Source organism: Folsomia candida, unplaced genomic scaffold (assembly GCF_002217175.1).
Source record: "Folsomia candida strain VU population unplaced genomic scaffold, ASM221717v1 Fcan01_Sc019, whole genome shotgun sequence".
Taxonomy (NCBI): Eukaryota; Metazoa; Arthropoda; class Collembola; order Entomobryomorpha; family Isotomidae; genus Folsomia; species Folsomia candida.
In genome coordinates this window covers 2690793-2707391 of record NW_019091211.1, presented here as the reverse complement: position 1 = coordinate 2707391, position 16599 = coordinate 2690793, and the positions used below count along the sequence as shown (strand labels likewise).

At 36.7% G+C, this 16599-nt stretch overlaps 3 protein-coding genes across 5 annotated transcripts; all 3 read right to left on the bottom strand.

Annotated features, from left to right (window-relative positions):
• Positions 1-2844: 2844 nt before the first annotated feature.
• LOC118438248 lies at positions 2845-5230 on the bottom strand. Its single transcript, XM_035858160.1, has 8 exons — positions 4999-5230; positions 4673-4897; positions 4493-4586; positions 4101-4344; positions 3845-4029; positions 3615-3774; positions 3355-3548; positions 2845-3284 (listed from the first exon to the last, which is right to left on the bottom strand). The coding sequence occupies exons 5-8, from the start codon at positions 3956-3958 to the stop codon at positions 2964-2966; spliced, it is 789 nt and encodes a 262-aa protein (XP_035714053.1). The 5' UTR covers positions 3959-4029; positions 4101-4344; positions 4493-4586; positions 4673-4897; positions 4999-5230; the 3' UTR covers positions 2845-2963.
• A 2421-nt stretch (positions 5231-7651) lies between these two features.
• Positions 7652-13029, bottom strand: LOC110857494. Of its 3 annotated transcripts, none has more exons than XM_035858147.1 (9): positions 12409-13027; positions 11348-12340; positions 9178-11274; positions 8954-9091; positions 8692-8856; positions 8445-8621; positions 8167-8369; positions 7921-8080; positions 7652-7844 (listed from the first exon to the last, which is right to left on the bottom strand). In XM_035858147.1, exons 3-9 carry the CDS (start codon positions 9359-9361, stop codon positions 7714-7716), a joined length of 1158 nt encoding a protein of 385 aa, XP_035714040.1. In that variant the 5' UTR covers positions 9362-11274; positions 11348-12340; positions 12409-13027; the 3' UTR covers positions 7652-7713. The 3 variants fall into 3 exon arrangements, with proteins under 3 accessions (XP_035714040.1, XP_035714041.1, XP_035714039.1); XM_035858148.1 differs by having other exon boundaries at positions 9178-9413; XM_035858146.1 differs by lacking the exons at positions 7652-7844; positions 7921-8080; positions 8167-8369; ... (1 more) ...; positions 8692-8856; positions 8954-9091 and having other exon boundaries at positions 9357-11522; positions 12213-12340; positions 12409-13029.
• LOC118438298 (UDP-glucuronosyltransferase 2C1-like) lies at positions 12230-15226 on the bottom strand. The gene is made up of 4 exons (XM_035858255.1): positions 14965-15226; positions 13439-14498; positions 13161-13368; positions 12230-12340 (listed from the first exon to the last, which is right to left on the bottom strand). Exons 1-4 carry the CDS (start codon positions 15224-15226, stop codon positions 12230-12232), a joined length of 1641 nt encoding a protein of 546 aa, XP_035714148.1.
• Positions 15227-16599: the final 1373 nt, after the last annotated feature.

The following is a 16599-nucleotide window of genomic DNA, read 5'->3' as shown; positions in this document are numbered from 1 at the left end:
ATGTCGTTCCACGTCCGTGCCTGATGCGACCAAAAAGGTGAAAGATTCATACAAACTATTTGTATTATATTAAGGCCCATAAATTGTGGGTCAAAGCGTATGCAAAAAAATATGCACCAAAATATATGGAAGGTCAAGAATAAATGATTAACGCAAGACCTCCCACGCTTTACAACAAAATTTCACCAAAACAGTTAGTCATTAGCGACGAGTCCCACGTCTTCAAAAACGTGACAGAAACTCCGGAAAGGCAATTTTTTCATGGGAAATATATCTCTCAACTCAAAAACGAAGAGAAATTAAAATTTTCTTCGAAATTTTTCAAATAATCTCAGATTTGGCAAGGATTGGGCCAATTTGGGCATGTTTGGGACCCTTAAATTAGCCAGGGCTGTGGGGGTACACAGATTTATTTTCAGAAATGTGTGATAGGCCGTCTGATTCCTTTCATCAAGGAGTATCATAAAACACAAAATGTAATTTTTTGGTCCGACCTTGCTATCATCCACCATGCACTAACTACCAAGGAAGAAATTGACAAAAATATCAGTTTGGGGTTGGGAGATGAAAGTCTTTCAAACGCCCAACATCTTTACCCCCAAAAAAGAATTTAAACTTTCTGCAAGAAGAAATACCCCAAGCTTTGTGAAACAGTCGATACTTTAACAAAATTTCGGTTCTGGTTTGTGAAAATTAATAATAAAGTTGTAAAGTCTTATAAAAAAGCATTAACGGCGGACGCGAAGAAAAATGTAAAATACGAGATGGCCAATGGATTGAAGGCTTTTTTGTCCGCGGATATGTCACGTCAGATATATTTAGCAGATTTAACAAAAATTTGAAACTTTAATAATCAGATTTTGAACTATGATAGGACTAATGTCCTAGTGTCTCAATACTTTTTCTCTGCTCTCTATCACAAAAAATCACACTTTTGCGCAAACTCTCTAATAACTTGGAATTTCCTAGGATCAATTAAGTATGTGCCGCCATTTCTGTCTCTGATAGAGGTTGTTTCACGTAATTTTTTTTCTAGATATCAAATTCAACAGCCGGTCATCCATTTCACTCATATGCACCTAATCCACTCAGCCGTTCAAAGCCCCATATCCAACGGCGTGTTTGGCCTCATGACAATGGGCCTCTTACTAATGCTTAACATTAATTACAGCTGCATACGACTCAGCGTGGCAAAAATTGGACACTATTATTACCTGTATCCAATCACATTTGTCGTCGTCATGACAATAGTTCTCCTCCTCTTGCCTTGCGCAATTAAAATTCACGAGAGGACGAAGCTGCTTCTTAAGAATTGGGCAAATCAAGTCGGAAATGACAAGTATTTTAAGAGGAAACTGAAATCAATGCGACCATTTCGCTACTACGCGGGGATTAACGACTTTTATTTCTATCATACAGACAGAAGCCTGCTTACAACGTACCTCATGTCGATCGTCAATGGCACGACGGACATGCTACTTACATTTAAATAAAAGGAAACCGTTTCCGATACGTAGGTGACTCCACTTCGCATTGGGCATTGTAAAATGGAGAACTAAATGATTCTGTTCATAATTATGTTAAGCACATATTTAATTTATTTCGGTATGTATCTGTAACTTGCACATATGTACATACATAGTCCGACCATAAGTTCCCGTGAATGCATTTCCGGTGATAAAGCCCAAAGTATTAGAGCTATCTGATAGAAATTTTTGTGGATGAACAAGGTATTAATCTTGTTTAGAAATCATAACTTCGTTTTCACAATTTCCTCCACGGGCTTGTGCACAAGACATAAGTCGTGGCGAAAACTGTTCGATCGCGGCACGCACGGATTTCCAGGGAAAAGCGCCAGATCTTCAGTAAGTGCGACCTCAGCCCTTCCACACTTGGGTGAAATTTAGAGCATACTTGTACCTATAATTTTCACCACCAGTCATAATTTAGGGGATTAAGGTCTGCAGATACTGAGCACCGTTCTACGGATGAAAAAAAGTCATGAAAATTCGTCTGAAGCCAGTTTTGGACAATTTTGCACCTTGCGCAGGAACAGGGTCTTGTTGAAACGTCCAATGTCGATTTTCGGAGGGTCCAGGGTTCAGGTTATTAACGTTTGGCTTTAGGACACTCTGAAAATAATTCTTGGCTTCAACTTGTACCCTTTGCGGTAAAAAAACAGATATTTCATTTCTCCAGCCAACTTGCTCCCATGCACACCACGGTGATGACTTCGTATTGACTTCCGCATACTTAAACGGATGTCAGACTTCTGTACAACAAATATCTGGCCTTTTTTTCTATTAAATTTTTTGCCAACGGTGAAAAGTCTGAAATACTTTTTGCACGAAAATTGGCGCGTACCACGATCAACCTGTGGCCGTCACGAGTTATGTCTTGTCTAATTGCCCGTGGACGAAATCTTGACAAAGAAGTTATGATTTCTAAACAATATTAATACCTTGTTAATCCATAAAAATTTCGAATAGATAGCTCTAATACTTTGGGATTTATTACCGGAAATGCATTCACGAGAACTTATGACCCCACTATGTACATACACAGCAAAAATTTTTAAGTCCGTGCAGAGTAAAATACAGTACCGTACGGACTTGAAAGTGATTCCACGCTGTGCAGTGTAAACCGAGCGAATTTTCCAAAGGGTAACCAGCTTTACCCTGAGCGAGTTGGTAGCTAACCCCGCACAGAGTTGCGTATAGCTCGTGACGGGGTTAACCGTCAACTAGGTAGCGCGTTAGCTCTTTGTCGAGTACAGAGTTACTTTTACTGATGTTGAGTTATCCGTGCAATGCATGCCTAAATGAACGGACAATTAATGTTAAATTCAATTAAAAACTCCGTATTTAATCAGGTGTAAGAAAAGTGTGACTAACAATTGAAAGTTATTTCTGTTTTTAACTACCCATAACTATATTAAATAGTAAAATTAGTTCACAAAATTATTAAAAACGCGACATTATCTGCCCAATTAGGGCTTGAACAATAGGGGTTAAAATAACATTTGAAGTTGGTTTACCAGCTACACCATGAATTACAAATAACCACAAATTTTTAGATTCCACTGGTGGTGGGAGATAAAACACGGTAAATGATTTTAAACAGGTGTCTAAAGCTATTAAGAAACTTGATCCACAGGGAATTGCATATTTATCTATAATTACAAAGTAATCTTCAATCTTGAGATCGAACGTAGATCCAAGGGCCAAAATGTGCGGAGCTGCATTAACGTTTTCTTTTAAGACGTCAGCAACGTGAGTATTTTTCTGAAAATTATAAAGTTTCAAATTTTTAAATTTTATTGTGGGCTAAAATTAAATAACGTTTTTCACATACCGATCGAAACACAATCAAACTGTTTCTAGAATCCAAATCCGATGCTTTCACGGTTTTTCGACTGCGTTTAGGCTTTGGAGGAGTAGAATCGGTCGAGTCATCTTGAACAGTAGAATCGTCAAAACTTGCAATTTTCCTTGCCCACGATGGAAGGATATACGGGAGCAAGCTGTACGCAATTATAGCAATATGATCTGAAATTGGAATTCATATATTTAGTATTGCAAAACAATCAAAAGAATTAGGTCTAGGAATTTTACCGTCAGATAAGTCACATCGTGGAATTTTTACACCCAGCTTTTTCCCGTAATCTATTCCACTTTCCTCTGCATAGCGTAAAAGTAGCTTGGACACAGCTGGCCACCTATCGTACACGATAAGCGACAAAAAGGGATGGCGAGCATTGAAATCCTGAACAATCTGTACAAAATCGTAAAATTGGTGCAATTTCCTTGAGCACCCGAATTCATATCTAAAGCAAGCTTAGTACCATTCCCTCCATGTCAAATAGACGCGGAATAATGGACGGAATTTTTCGGAATCCTACGAGAGTTTCGCCAAATTTTCGAATCACAGTGCGGCGCATGAATACTGTTGACTTCATTGTTTCAATTATTTCGGTCCCTCTATTCTGCCGCAAGAATTCCAATACTTTCTCATCTGGTTCGGGATTATCTAAAACAAAATAATCATAAATGTTATTTAGCTAATGCATAAATATATGTAAATCAAATTAATTCTAATACCATCTTCATTCTCTGAATCCCAGTCTTGTGATACCAAATCCGGTTCACTTATTGAATTTAATTGTTTTAAATTATCCTTCTTCTTGCGCTGATTTTTTAATCAAAAAATCCAGTCGGACCGAACCCTTGATTCGAATTAAAGTAGTACATCTCCCAGCTATTCCCTGCCCGACGAGGGTCCCCAAGCGCAGGATAAATATTAACAAGATCTCTTGCCAACTGTTCTAGGGCTTGCTTACTTGGACTGCGAAAAGGAAACAAAAAATAAATTTGAATTATGTAAATGCCTTGATTGTTTTAAATATTCATATACACATATGTATCTCCATATTAAACTCCTAGAATACGGATTACAGCATCAATAATACAGTTCACAACAAGCTGGCGGTCACCTCGTAAAATAAATGACGATCTTAACGACGACGAGAGTTTTTGTTCGATCAGTCTGCGTACGCCTTCATTCATGTTAAGAACACTGCTCAGCTCCTGAATCATAATTTATATTAATAAATTGTGATCACCCGTGAAATTGTGAATAAACAACTAGTTTTAAAGCAAAAAAGATAACTCACAAAAGCGTAATACTTCTTTGAAGGGTCCACGATTTGTCTCGGCTTACGTACGAAACTCGGGGACGTATGAGCGGATGCTTGTGTGTCAGACTGATTTACAATAAAATATGAATCGTAGAGATTAACGGTAATCGGTTCAAACGAATTAGTAGCCTGCGGGAGAATTTGAATTGTCTGAGAATTGATCGGGACATTAACCGTCGTAGTTTTTTCAAACGAGGGCCCCTGTAAAATAAATATGCAAATTAATTAAATTGATGCTTTCCATTGTCAACTTACATGCAAGTTTGCACACAATTTATAGTACATATTTATTATGGTCTAACCAAAATCTCTGGCGTCGACAGCGATGGAAGAACTTTATTGGCGTCGCCGTTATTAATCGGTATTAGAGCTGGCGTGCGATTTTCGATAGGTTTCTTTAGCAGATGAAGTGGCATATTCAGTCCACGATCTGCTAGTTCCGATTCACTTATGAGGGACCCACTGAACCATGAAGATTGTGACCCCGGCTTATCATAAGAAAATTTGCATCGCTTATATATTTAAATTTAATTAAACGCTAAATTACTGGCTAAATTAAATCTACATACATATGTGAATAAATTATTATTATCCACAAGTAAGTTTTAAACAAATTTTACAGGTAATACTATGTACATATTTGTATCGTTGCAGAAAGTAATTGAGGGATAGAAACATTGATAAAAAGCTACATCAGTTATATGAATAATTTGCAAAACACCTGACTGTTTTAACTCATAACTTGCGAAGTGAGTGTCTATTTTGCTATTAAACTGTTCCACCAAAAAGTAAAATTCATCATCTTCAACTAAAATTGACTTAATACGTCCAAATATAGGAAACTGGCTACAATATTTAAGTAATACAAATCCTCCCAGATGAAAATCTGAACCGTTCTTATTTATTTTAGTCATGAGCCCAATTGTGTCACAATTGTCTTTCAAGAAATGTCCTTTAACTACCTCACAATCCGGAACACTATCTAACGAAACAAACTCAATTGCACTATAGTCGAATGTTTCTGGCGAAAATTTATCGATACCAATTAATTTAAAGCAGCGGGATAATTGGAAACGATACGCTAAAGTTTTTGATATATTTTTGAAATTTCCAATTGCATGTGCCGTTGTCTTGAAAAATTTGTGCCTCGCTTCAAAATGCATGCTCCAGACACCACGGAGCGGTCCTATCTGTTCTATTGCATTTCCATAATGAATCATGTGGTGATGTTTGGGCTTCAGGTTTTTCTTAAATAAAATCTGGTAATTATGCAGAAACTCAGAAATGATGGAATTAAGATAAATAATCCCTCCTTTGGTAATGTTATTACTAAGCGTCATCTGAACTATTTCATGCAATAGTAAAAGTAATGACCAAACTTTGTCATTTGGGTCAATTAAATCCCCAATTAGTAAGGGAAGAAAAAGAATTAAGCAAATATTCTGAGATGAATTCTGACCTGCTTTCGTCTCGCTCTTGAGAAACGACGATTTAATTTGAGAGGGCCTACTCTTATTATAATGGCGTCCGAAATCATACGATTCTAACCTGTAATTTAACTTGTCGATAGAAAACTTCCCTAAATTAATAAAGCGTGTGATAACCAAGTAAAACAAATCCGGAACTACGCCTTTAAACAAATCGTGCATAATGTCAAAAACAAAATTTGACGTAACGTGATAATATGGCAAAGAATTCAAAACAGAAGAAAAGTTTATACCGGTTTCGCTAAGACAGTTTCTGGAAAGATCAAGTTCAAAATTATCTACATTTCTAAATAAAGATTTATCCTCACTGCATGAAACCTGACAAGCGGTTCTATGCATTTTACACCGACGACAAGGCCAATTTGCGTTAAATCCTTCAGAAAAGCCAAGTATGCAATGCAGGCCTAAATTGTCCCCACAAACCTGAGCCAGTGCAACTTTAATAGATATTTCTTCACCATTGTTATTAAAGTTAATGCCATTTGCCCACAAATCTTCCAACTCATTCACAATTACCTTTAAAACGGAGTTAGGAGAAGATAATTTTAAATCTGCAGATTTTAATGACGCCACCAAAATTATGTTATCAAGTTAAGACTGATAGTGCTCAGGCAAATCAATTATAGAAATGTAAAAATTGGCAAGTTTGTGCTTTCCGCTTTTTGAGCCCAAAGGATTTGCAACTTCGGCGTCGTCGTAGTACAGATTTATAAATATAACGTCTTTGTAATTTTGAAATGAGCTTGCCAGCTTTCCGTTCCGAAAATAAGAATAAAATTCATCATTAAAATATTTCCTACTACCTTGTAAATTTGCATAAAACCCAGGTTTGCTCAACAATTGCATTATAGAAGACCGGATGGAAATGTACTGCATTGTTATCGATTTATAACCTTGACCTCTGCTGCCGTCAGGGAGAGCATGAAAATAAATATCACTATCAAGGACTATTTCAGATGGTGGAATAATTAAATTGTTATTAAAAAGATATTTGTCCATCTTAAATTGGCTGCTAAATTTATCGAATACTGACAATAAGGAATTCATTTTAGAAAAATTGCAGTTTGAACCTCCACTTGGAAATTTATCCTGAATTTCCTGTCCTGCCAACCCTTCCCCAGTAACAAAAAGATGTAAAAATTATGTCATATTTACATTATAATGATTACATAATAATGTCGCTAGGATATCCCCATATGTCGCACAAAGTCGAAACTTGGTCACCAGCATGAGCAGATTTCGCTCTAGGCCAACATTTGACGATATCAATGAGGGTACATTTTAACAATATCGAAATAGCGACATCGCCAGCTCATGACATTTAGAGAGATATTCTACATTAACTCGATATATTAACTATATATGTACGATGTCTCGGCGATGTTTTTATAATGTGCTTATATTATTGACTTTCGATGTGAATTCTATGATCATATGATATACAAAATACATCGGTTTCTTGCTTGAATTTCATTAGGCGTATTTTTTATTCGCAAAGTAATAATTATGTTTTCAAAATAATAACATATTTTAAAGTTTTCGAGGATTTTTGGCAGTCACGTGCTTCTTTAGGCGTCCTCCGGCGTGTTGAAACCAAGCAATGATGGTCTTCTCAATATCCCTCTCAGTTTTCAGATACTTGTCGTTTGCAAAGACGGAATCTGAGAAACAACACTTAGTTAATATAAACTTAAATACTGGTTACTCACAAAATAGTTACTAAAGCTAAATTTTTACCAAACACAAGTTGTTTCATATTGGTATTGGAAAAGTCGAAATTGCCCTTCTGTCCTTTAAAGCTTATCTTCGTGGCAGCCAGATCGGTAAACAAATTTCGTAATATTTTGTACACGTTTTCTGTTAGCTTACTTTCAGCATAGCGCGCAAACTGCAATTTCTAGATATAAACAGATATTAAAATTAAATTTGTCACTTCATGATTATATATTATTCCGAATTCTTGTATTTTTCCTATGAATTTACCACTTTGACTGAAAGATCATCATTTAAAGTTTCGTCAAATTCCTTAAATTGTTCCCAACTTTCGAACGGACGGGGAATGACAAGACTTGCTCGAGCAGATTTCTCAATGCCATTGTGTGCTGACAAATTATCAAATTTCCTCTCCAGATTCGACAGTGAGTATTTAATCATGGATATGTCTTGCTGGAGTCTTACCAAGAATTCTAAAAATGACAAGTAATAGTTAGAATTGAAATATTTGTGAGACTTATTTTAATAATTCGGATTAAAGAATACACCTTTTTCAATTGTCACTAGCACTGGAACCTGCTGATCAGTTGCACTCAAATCCTCATCATTCCCATCCGCCAAATTAGCGCCAGTATTCACCCACCCAGCAGGAATTTCAAGTATAATATTTCCAACGCCTTGACTGGAACTAGCCTGACTTATCATATCATCTTGCGTAGTTTGGTCTACAAAATTTAACAACAAAAAATAAAAATTATATGTCAATTACAAGTGGTCAATTATTACACAACCTACCATTACGAACAGCGTATACTTCTTCTCCACGTGCATCTACACCTTGTCCAAATGCGACTGCTTCGTCATTGATGGATTCAATTTCAATTGACTTGTCTTGTCGAACTTGCTCCAATCGTGGGAATCCACTCAGAACTGATGGCGGTGTCCTCTCCTTCGTCCTCTCTGAAATATAGAACGAAATAAGTCAACTTCTTCGAATATTTTACACATATAAACACATTGAAAAAATGTTAAATATTACAATCATTTTAAGCATTACCTTCATCCGATGAATCCAAGTCGTTCCGAATAGTTGGATTTTTTCGTGTCCGAGTTTTGGTATCATCTCCCTCGGCTGAGGATAAATCTGAATTTTCTACAGCTGCATTCAATTTTGCCATTGCTTCCTTCAATGTGGCTGTAAGAAGAAAGTGTATACTTTTTAAATATAATTTTACAAAGCAAGATAATTCCAAAAAACTAGTAAATCTGATAAAAACTTGCGGTAGGCATGTAAAATCCTAGCAGGGTATCGAGGCCACGCCGGCTCCACAACTTTATTAGAACTGATACACTGCCGTGCATTTTTTGTTTTTGGATAAGCCACCTGTCCGTTGTCGAACCAATGCTGTGGGACAGCTTCGACGAATAATTTTGAGGAGGCAGTAAATTCAACAATGTAGTACATATTTACTTGCTAAGTTCAGCGTGAATTAGTCCAAATATTGCACTTTGAGAACCTGCAATATTGTAAATTTGGCACTTATTCATAATATCGGAGATGTCCACTAATTTTAATTCGCCACAATTATTTAGGTCAGCACGATAAATGTCGAAGAGCGATGAGTCAATTGGTTCGGTAAAATAGGGGCTGACATTTTTCACACTTTTTGCGACGCACTGAATTTTATTTGAACAAGTATGTTGTAAAATATTAAATACTTGAATTAACTCCCCTGACTTGGTTAATAGAAAGGAATCCCTTAAAAAATCGCAATTAATTATAAGTTTAGCAGTTTGATAACACCGGTACTGTTTTGTATCGTTCACTTTACTTATTAAGGGGCCATTATTATGCAACTTTGATAGCTTATAACTGTCACTTGAAAATTTAATAATAAATTCCTGTTCTTTTAGCCTGTTGACAATTTGCTGTAGGGGACGGTTAGGAGATTTTACTAATTTCTTTATTTTTCCCAATTTGTGCTCAAACTTAAAGGCACTAAAAGTGTCCAAAGCACCAAGATTTTTAGCATCGGCAGCTAAATGAACGAGTCCGTGAATATTGTAAGAAATATAATCCTCGCCGTAAAGTCGTTTAAAAGTTTGAACAAAATACAAGAGCAACTTGTGAGCGTAATCATTATATTTTAAATAGTGTTTTTCAGAGCATAAAATTCGAATAGATATAGATAAACTTATGAACATTAAATAATTTTCTTTCACTAAAGTATTTTCCAAAATGACAGGACCACTATACAAAAGAAACTGACGAAATTCTGTGGCCTTCCATCTATCTAATTCGCTCAATGTTCTTGGTTTTCTGGAAAATTCACTAGCAGTTATTTTACTGAAACCTTCCAATTTTGTTGATATTTCGTTAATTTGAAAACTTGATAACTTCTGCGTTTTCGGTTTCCCACGCGTCCATAAAATTAAAAGTTTTTTTACCACACCTAAGCAAACCAAGTGCATGTAGTCGAGTGGAAAGCATTTTACCATGTCAAGGTCCCTTATTTGTAAAAGTGGAGTAGTCCCTACATGATGATCTTCATCAATTTTATTCCTAAAGCTATCGTCGGTCCTGAGATTACTTCCCACGTCTGAATAGTTCATGCGATGATTAGAATAGTTTCCCTCTACACAGCACTTATCACAACCAAAGTACGCATTGTGTCCTTTCACACATTTTATAAATGCTCGTGCTGGCGTGTCACACACGAAACAATTGATTATTAAAGTGTCCTTTTTAGATCGCGCTATCTTGTACTCTGCAATGAATAAGTTTAGAAAATCTTCCACTTTGGTTGGCTTCTTTAATCCACAATAGATTCCTATGACGAACGGTTTACTATTGCTAAAATTTGAAAAATGCCCTAAGACAGGCCACAGATTCACAGAGTTACTATTAAATAGAGGCAGCCCGTCAATACTTATTTGTAATTTTAACTGTCCTGTATATTTTATTTTCACAATGCTATCTAAATAATTAGTCAATCCGAAATGTACATATTTGCCTGGTAATACGTCAATAATATCATAGTTTCTTAAGCATTTTCCCTTAAGCAGAGTTCTACTGTCCGATGGCCAAGTACTAAAACAGTTATGCTGATTCAAAATCTTTAAAAGAGAACTTAATTGACTCTGATTCACACCGGATGTTAAAGCCCACTTTTTAACTTCATTTAGTACAGAGTCCGCAGTACCAGCATCGTTTGTCAAACTACTGGAAGTATTATTTTGTTCATTTAATATATGTAGGGAATTATGTTCAAGAAAAATGTTTGGTTCTGAGTTTGTTAAAGTGTCCTTAGACACGTTTACTTCCGTTGTTGAAGATAATTGTTCACTCAAATTTTGACACCGAGTCGTCACAAGTGCCTGTTGACGAGCCAACTGCTGTATGCGTCGTCGCCCAATTATATTTGTTGACATTACAATTAAAATTACGTACCTGCTAATAAATTCTGCAAAACCTGGAACGGAATTTAGCGAATGTGCTGGAGCACGACCGAAATACAACTGGTGGTGAAAACTGAAGGGGAATGCGCGGTGTGGATGCGCGTGTGGGGGGAATATAGAATTGATATACCTTCTATGTTGTTTGGTGATGTAGATATAATGTGTTCCTGCAATGTATTAACTATGTTGGAAATATTACAAAGTCTTGTGAATGACATTTTCGTTCATTAATCCGATATCCAGGCGACATATAATTTGTAACATCATATTTACGTATTTCAGTGGGCATAATTATTACAAAATGGCGTGGCATGTAATCTAGATTACATTAGAATAATATCGCATCTATATTTGATTTTCGATATCGTCTTATGTCCCCAGATGTCAAGTTTGCGATATCATTTATATGTGCTTTGTTACTGGGGTTGGCATGTTTCTATAACCTTACTAATACTTTCCTTTACTGCTGAGATTATCTTCTTACTGGCTACCATCGAAATCTTTCCTGATTCTAAGATACAAGCATAAAGTTTAGATATTGATAACTCCAATTCCATAATCTTCGTTGGCATTGATAGGATTGATTTTTTTTGTAAACAATTTGAGTCCCTTTCAACCCTCTCATATGCTCCCTGGTATTCTACTTCCGAATCTATTGCTAAATTATTAAGTTGGAGTAAATTAGGGTGAAATTTGAAAACATTTCTAAAATGGTTAAAATATGCCCTTCTTTGAAAATGACCACTACAATGTGGGCAGCGGTAATCCTCGCTCTCCCCTTTAACCTGATGTTTTGATTTTAAATGCGACGATAAACAATTTAAAGTTTTAAAGGAATTTGGACATTTAAAACATACATAAATTTGACCCTCATTTATTTTCTTAATTGCTGTCCAAAGTTTAGAGCGATGTCCAATGCTCGGTACAATTTCAACCAGGTCGGTCTTTTCCAACGTCGACAAAGTGTCATCAGAGATGTGGTTATCTGAAAAATAAAACAATAAATATTTAGCAACAATGATTTCCAGCCTCCAAAAAATTATAAAAACTGACCTTGGAACTTCTGGAAGTAATCGCTCAAATTACACTGCTCCAACAGTCGTTTTATTTCAATAAAACTAGACATCATTGGAAAGTTGTTTATTAAAGAATATGGGACCACGGCTAACTAACTGTTCTTAATTATTTATCTAAACAATGCAGAATTATTAAATTTCTAACAGTCAGAAAAAGTACAAAATTATTCTGGAGAGTATAGTGGAGAGTGATGAACTGACAAAGCTTCTCCCGTTGCCCGCCCGTTGCTGCCTTTTACTCCGTGGAGAGTAAGTCACAGTGGCATAACTAGTGCATGGGTAATATTAACACGGGGACGAGTAAGTAAACCAAGATTTACTCGGCACCCTGTCACTCGTGGGTTAACACCACACTGCATTGAGAACTTTACTCTTTGTGGAATACCATTTACAATGCACAGTGTTGGAGTCATTTTTACACAAAAAAGGGTTACCACGAATTTTTACTGTGTACGTATGTAATATATCGGTACAAATGGTAATAATTATTTGAAAATACTGTATATATTGAGGCATATTGAATTCCCTGAAACCAAAACTTTCAGCTCCCGTTTCTCCAAATAATTATTACGCGGCGGCCCCGTTATGTTTATTTATTTACTTTACTAACTAATTAATGGATAAATCTATAAACAAGTTATAACCAATAAACCGTGCAATAAGTACCATGATAAGTCCAACCATCCCAAGATAAACTACTGCAAATTTTTCCTTATATTTAACAATTACCCAAGCTGGAAACACAGACATTGCAAATATAAATACGACCAAATCAATGTCATGGTACTGCAAGTAGTTAAGTTTTCTTGCCGCGGATCTCAAATGTTTTGCACCCTTATGCCGGATGACATATTCCGTCCAGAAAACCGCTCTTTTCAACGGACTCTCAGGCTGATCCTTAAATATTACGGACAACTCGTTCGCTTTGGCTTTGTATCTGTGAATACAATTCGACATTCATTTATAAAGTGTTCAAAACATGTAAAAACTCCTAGTATTTAAAATACCTCGGATTACTAAGCACCTCCCTAATCGCGTCTTTTAAACTAGCCGCCGTCACATCCAGAAGTTCTACCGCCACTCCGTTGCCAATCATTCGCACATGCGCTGCTGCAAAGGCTTGATCGGCATAAATTGGTAAAAATACGACGGGAACGGCGTGAAATGCAGCCTCCAAATATGACTGCATTCCTCCATGTGACACGAACAGGCGCAACTTTTTATGAGCTAGGACGTCCTGTTGGGAAATCCATTTGACCACTTTTACATTTTTCGGCACCTTATTACCTCCCGCCATTTTGCTTCCTACGACTAAAACTCGAACTGGATCCAATCTTTCGAACGTTTCCATTACCAATCTGGTCAGCTTTGGCGGGAAGCTAAACATTGACCCCATACTAAATAGAACCACCCCTTGAGGAGATTCTTCCATCCAGTTATTAAGCTCTTCGGGGTGTACTGAGACCCCTTCACGACAATGGAGACACCCGACCTCCACAATATCCGGCGTTAAGGGACGTGGGCTTGACAGGGCGGGATGCGAGTTGCTAAACATCATGGCAACCTCGGCTTGAATACTGGAAATTGGCGCCAGTTTACCTCCTCCCGCGGTCCGATTGAGCAAATGCGGGGCACTCGTAGACTCTGCGCCATGTTCGATGTATCGCGTAAATACAAAGGTGAATACAATCCTATTGATGAAATTGAACAATCGCTGGCCAAAAGGCATATCCTGCGTGAACGGTAAATTAGATGAGGGGACGAAGGATGCTGGTTGTCGCCATCCGGTCAGTCTAATTTCTTCCCCGGTGAACGGGATTGTAGTGAACGCGATGAATGGCGGGGGTGACGGGTGGAGAACGGAGATGATGGGGATCAGGCAATGGTGTAAGTTGCCGTTAATGATGACAATGTCGAAGTTGGCGGTAGGAGAAAATACGACATTTTGGAAGGTGGGATCACTATAAACGGCGTTGCAGCGGGCCGCCAGTCGGGTAAGGTTCCAAGATAAGAGGTGCGGGATAAAGTGAACATAGTTGGCGCGGTGTCGCAAAATTGAAGCGGCTCCTGTATCGAGATCAAGACAGTAAATTTCATTAAAATCTTTTATATTGGCACCAAATTGGGCATACAAATAACATCTCCAAACATTTACCCTCCGACTTCGACAAACTTGTATCAATCGATCACATATCTTTGTATATTAGGAAAGTATAAAATTTTTCAGCTTTAACACCGGGTTTCGCTTATGCAAATATCTTCGCCAAAACTGCTCATTCGCAGAAAATGTCTGTTGCAAATATTGTATTAATTAAACTTGTGAGCGATTGACATTGGTTTGGTCGAAATCGGAGAACATTGTATGCTAGGAGACCCAATGTTTTGGTTGATACATGCACAATAAGTATCTACTTTGCAAAATTAAATTAGTTCGTCACAACCTACAAACAAACTGGTAACAAGGCATTGGTAAAATTAACAATTCGACATTGCTTATTTCTTAAAATGTTTGCAGTGGCGAATAAATCCTTACCGACATAATCCTCCACATCGGGTGGTGGGATGGGAACAAGTTCCGTATAATTTTCGTGACTTCCAGAAAGCTCAGATTTAAGAGAAGTGATCCACGTGACATGATGCCCTCTAAAGAGTAATTCCTTAGCAAGGGGGTGGATGGAATTGACCTCACTACGACATGACAGCGGGAGAAGGAACAGAATCCTGCTGGTGGAGGAGGGATGTGGGAAGCCGAACAAAATCGCGATCAAAATGGCCACTCGCAACAAGCAGCTCATCTCGATTTGTACTGACAATAAAAATTTAATGATTGAATAATATTCAATGCTGAATTATTGCTAAAAAACTGTTGAGAACTTGCAAATATAGCGTTATCAAAAAACTCCGATTTTTAGACTACCCATCACCCTTTCCACATTATAGCCATGTTAAGTTGCTTCATACAGAGACGATATGTAAAAAGCACCCCGTCACCTTTTGCATACGTTATGTATGCACGTTCCCATAAATTCTTCTACCTCGTGGGAACTGAAATTATCCAGTTTCGCAACCTACATACATACACTTCAAGAATAGATACATATACGCTTGCTAAATATGCACACTCAAGACTGGTGTGAACGGTGTGGAAATACCGATAACAGTAAAATCATTGAACCAATTTGTATTTATATGTATGTATATAGTGATACCGATATTTACAGATCACGTGGTATGAAATGAGTGAACTTTTATAACGCTGTTAAGTACTTATTTAAATAGGTCTGGAAGAAATTGTTTTATTTTTTTCAACATATTTAGTTAAACATTGTTAAAATTCAAGTGTCAGACATATGCAAGCTTGGTCGTAAATATATGTGGAACATATTTAACTTGCGAACCTTTATTTATCGTTTTATCTATCAGAATAAAATAATTGCTACAAATTTTAATATGGCGAAATAAGCCGACTTTCATTATAAATGTACCTGCATCACAAGAATAATTTTTTCTGGAGAGTTTCTCTCACACATATTTATGTATTGCGCATCGATAAACTACACACGAAAGTGCATATATAATGGTAAAGAGTATTTATGTACTTGCTTATTAAATTTAAAGGAGTGCAAATTATACTTCTACATTTATTCGATTTATAGTATAATTTTCACATATATGTATTTGTACCTTAGGGCCAGCGAATTTTAGTACTCGGGATATTGATTTAGATATTTACATATGTGCACACGTAATAAATATCATGTGCATGAATAAATATAAAGAAATAATCAGGACAGACAGATATTCACGAATGTATGTATGTACATATTTAGTATGTGTATTTTGATGAAATGTAGTCAACACGATAGAAATAATTGGGCAGTAAAATCCCCACTCGTTAAACTTTAGTGACTACAAAAATGTTCCAGCATACAGGCAGAAGTTAAGGAACTATGTAGATATTCGAGTCCTGTTTAATAGTGGTTGAAAAAAATTATCGATGCATCAATTCCAAAATCCAGGAGGATTCTCGCGTACACAACCCCGTGGGAATCAAAGTGTAATTATTTGTATTTATGAATATCCAGTCACAATATTAAATAGCAGGTGTGCTCCTACCCATTCCTGCTACACGTGAACAATTAACGAATAAGCATAGATAATCCCTGAT

Excerpts from the sequence above, each read along its gene's own strand:
- LOC118438298 (XM_035858255.1), bottom strand. The coding sequence starts at position 15,226 with ATGAGCTGCTTGTTGCGAGTGGCCATTTTGATCGCGATTTTGTTCGGC. Across the intron at positions 14,499-14,964 it reads CGATGTGGAGGATTATGTCG|GAGCCGCTTCAATTTTGCGA; the intron begins GTAAGGATTTAT and ends ATCTCGATACAG. Across the intron at positions 12,341-13,160 it reads TGTCTGTGTTTCCAGCTTGG|ATAACCACATCTCTGATGAC; the intron begins GTAATTGTTAAA and ends TTTATTTTTCAG.
- LOC110857494 (XM_035858146.1), bottom strand. The coding sequence starts at position 11,328 with ATGTCAACAAATATAATTGGGCGACGACGCATACAGCAGTTGGCTCGT.
- LOC118438248 (XM_035858160.1), bottom strand. The coding sequence starts at position 3,958 with ATGAAGTCAACAGTATTCATGCGCCGCACTGTGATTCGAAAATTTGGC. Across the intron at positions 3,549-3,614 it reads ACGATGTGACTTATCTGACG|ATCATATTGCTATAATTGCG; the intron begins GTAAAATTCCTA and ends TTCCAATTTCAG. Across the intron at positions 3,285-3,354 it reads GTTTGATTGTGTTTCGATCG|AAAAATACTCACGTTGCTGA; the intron begins GTATGTGAAAAA and ends TATAATTTTCAG.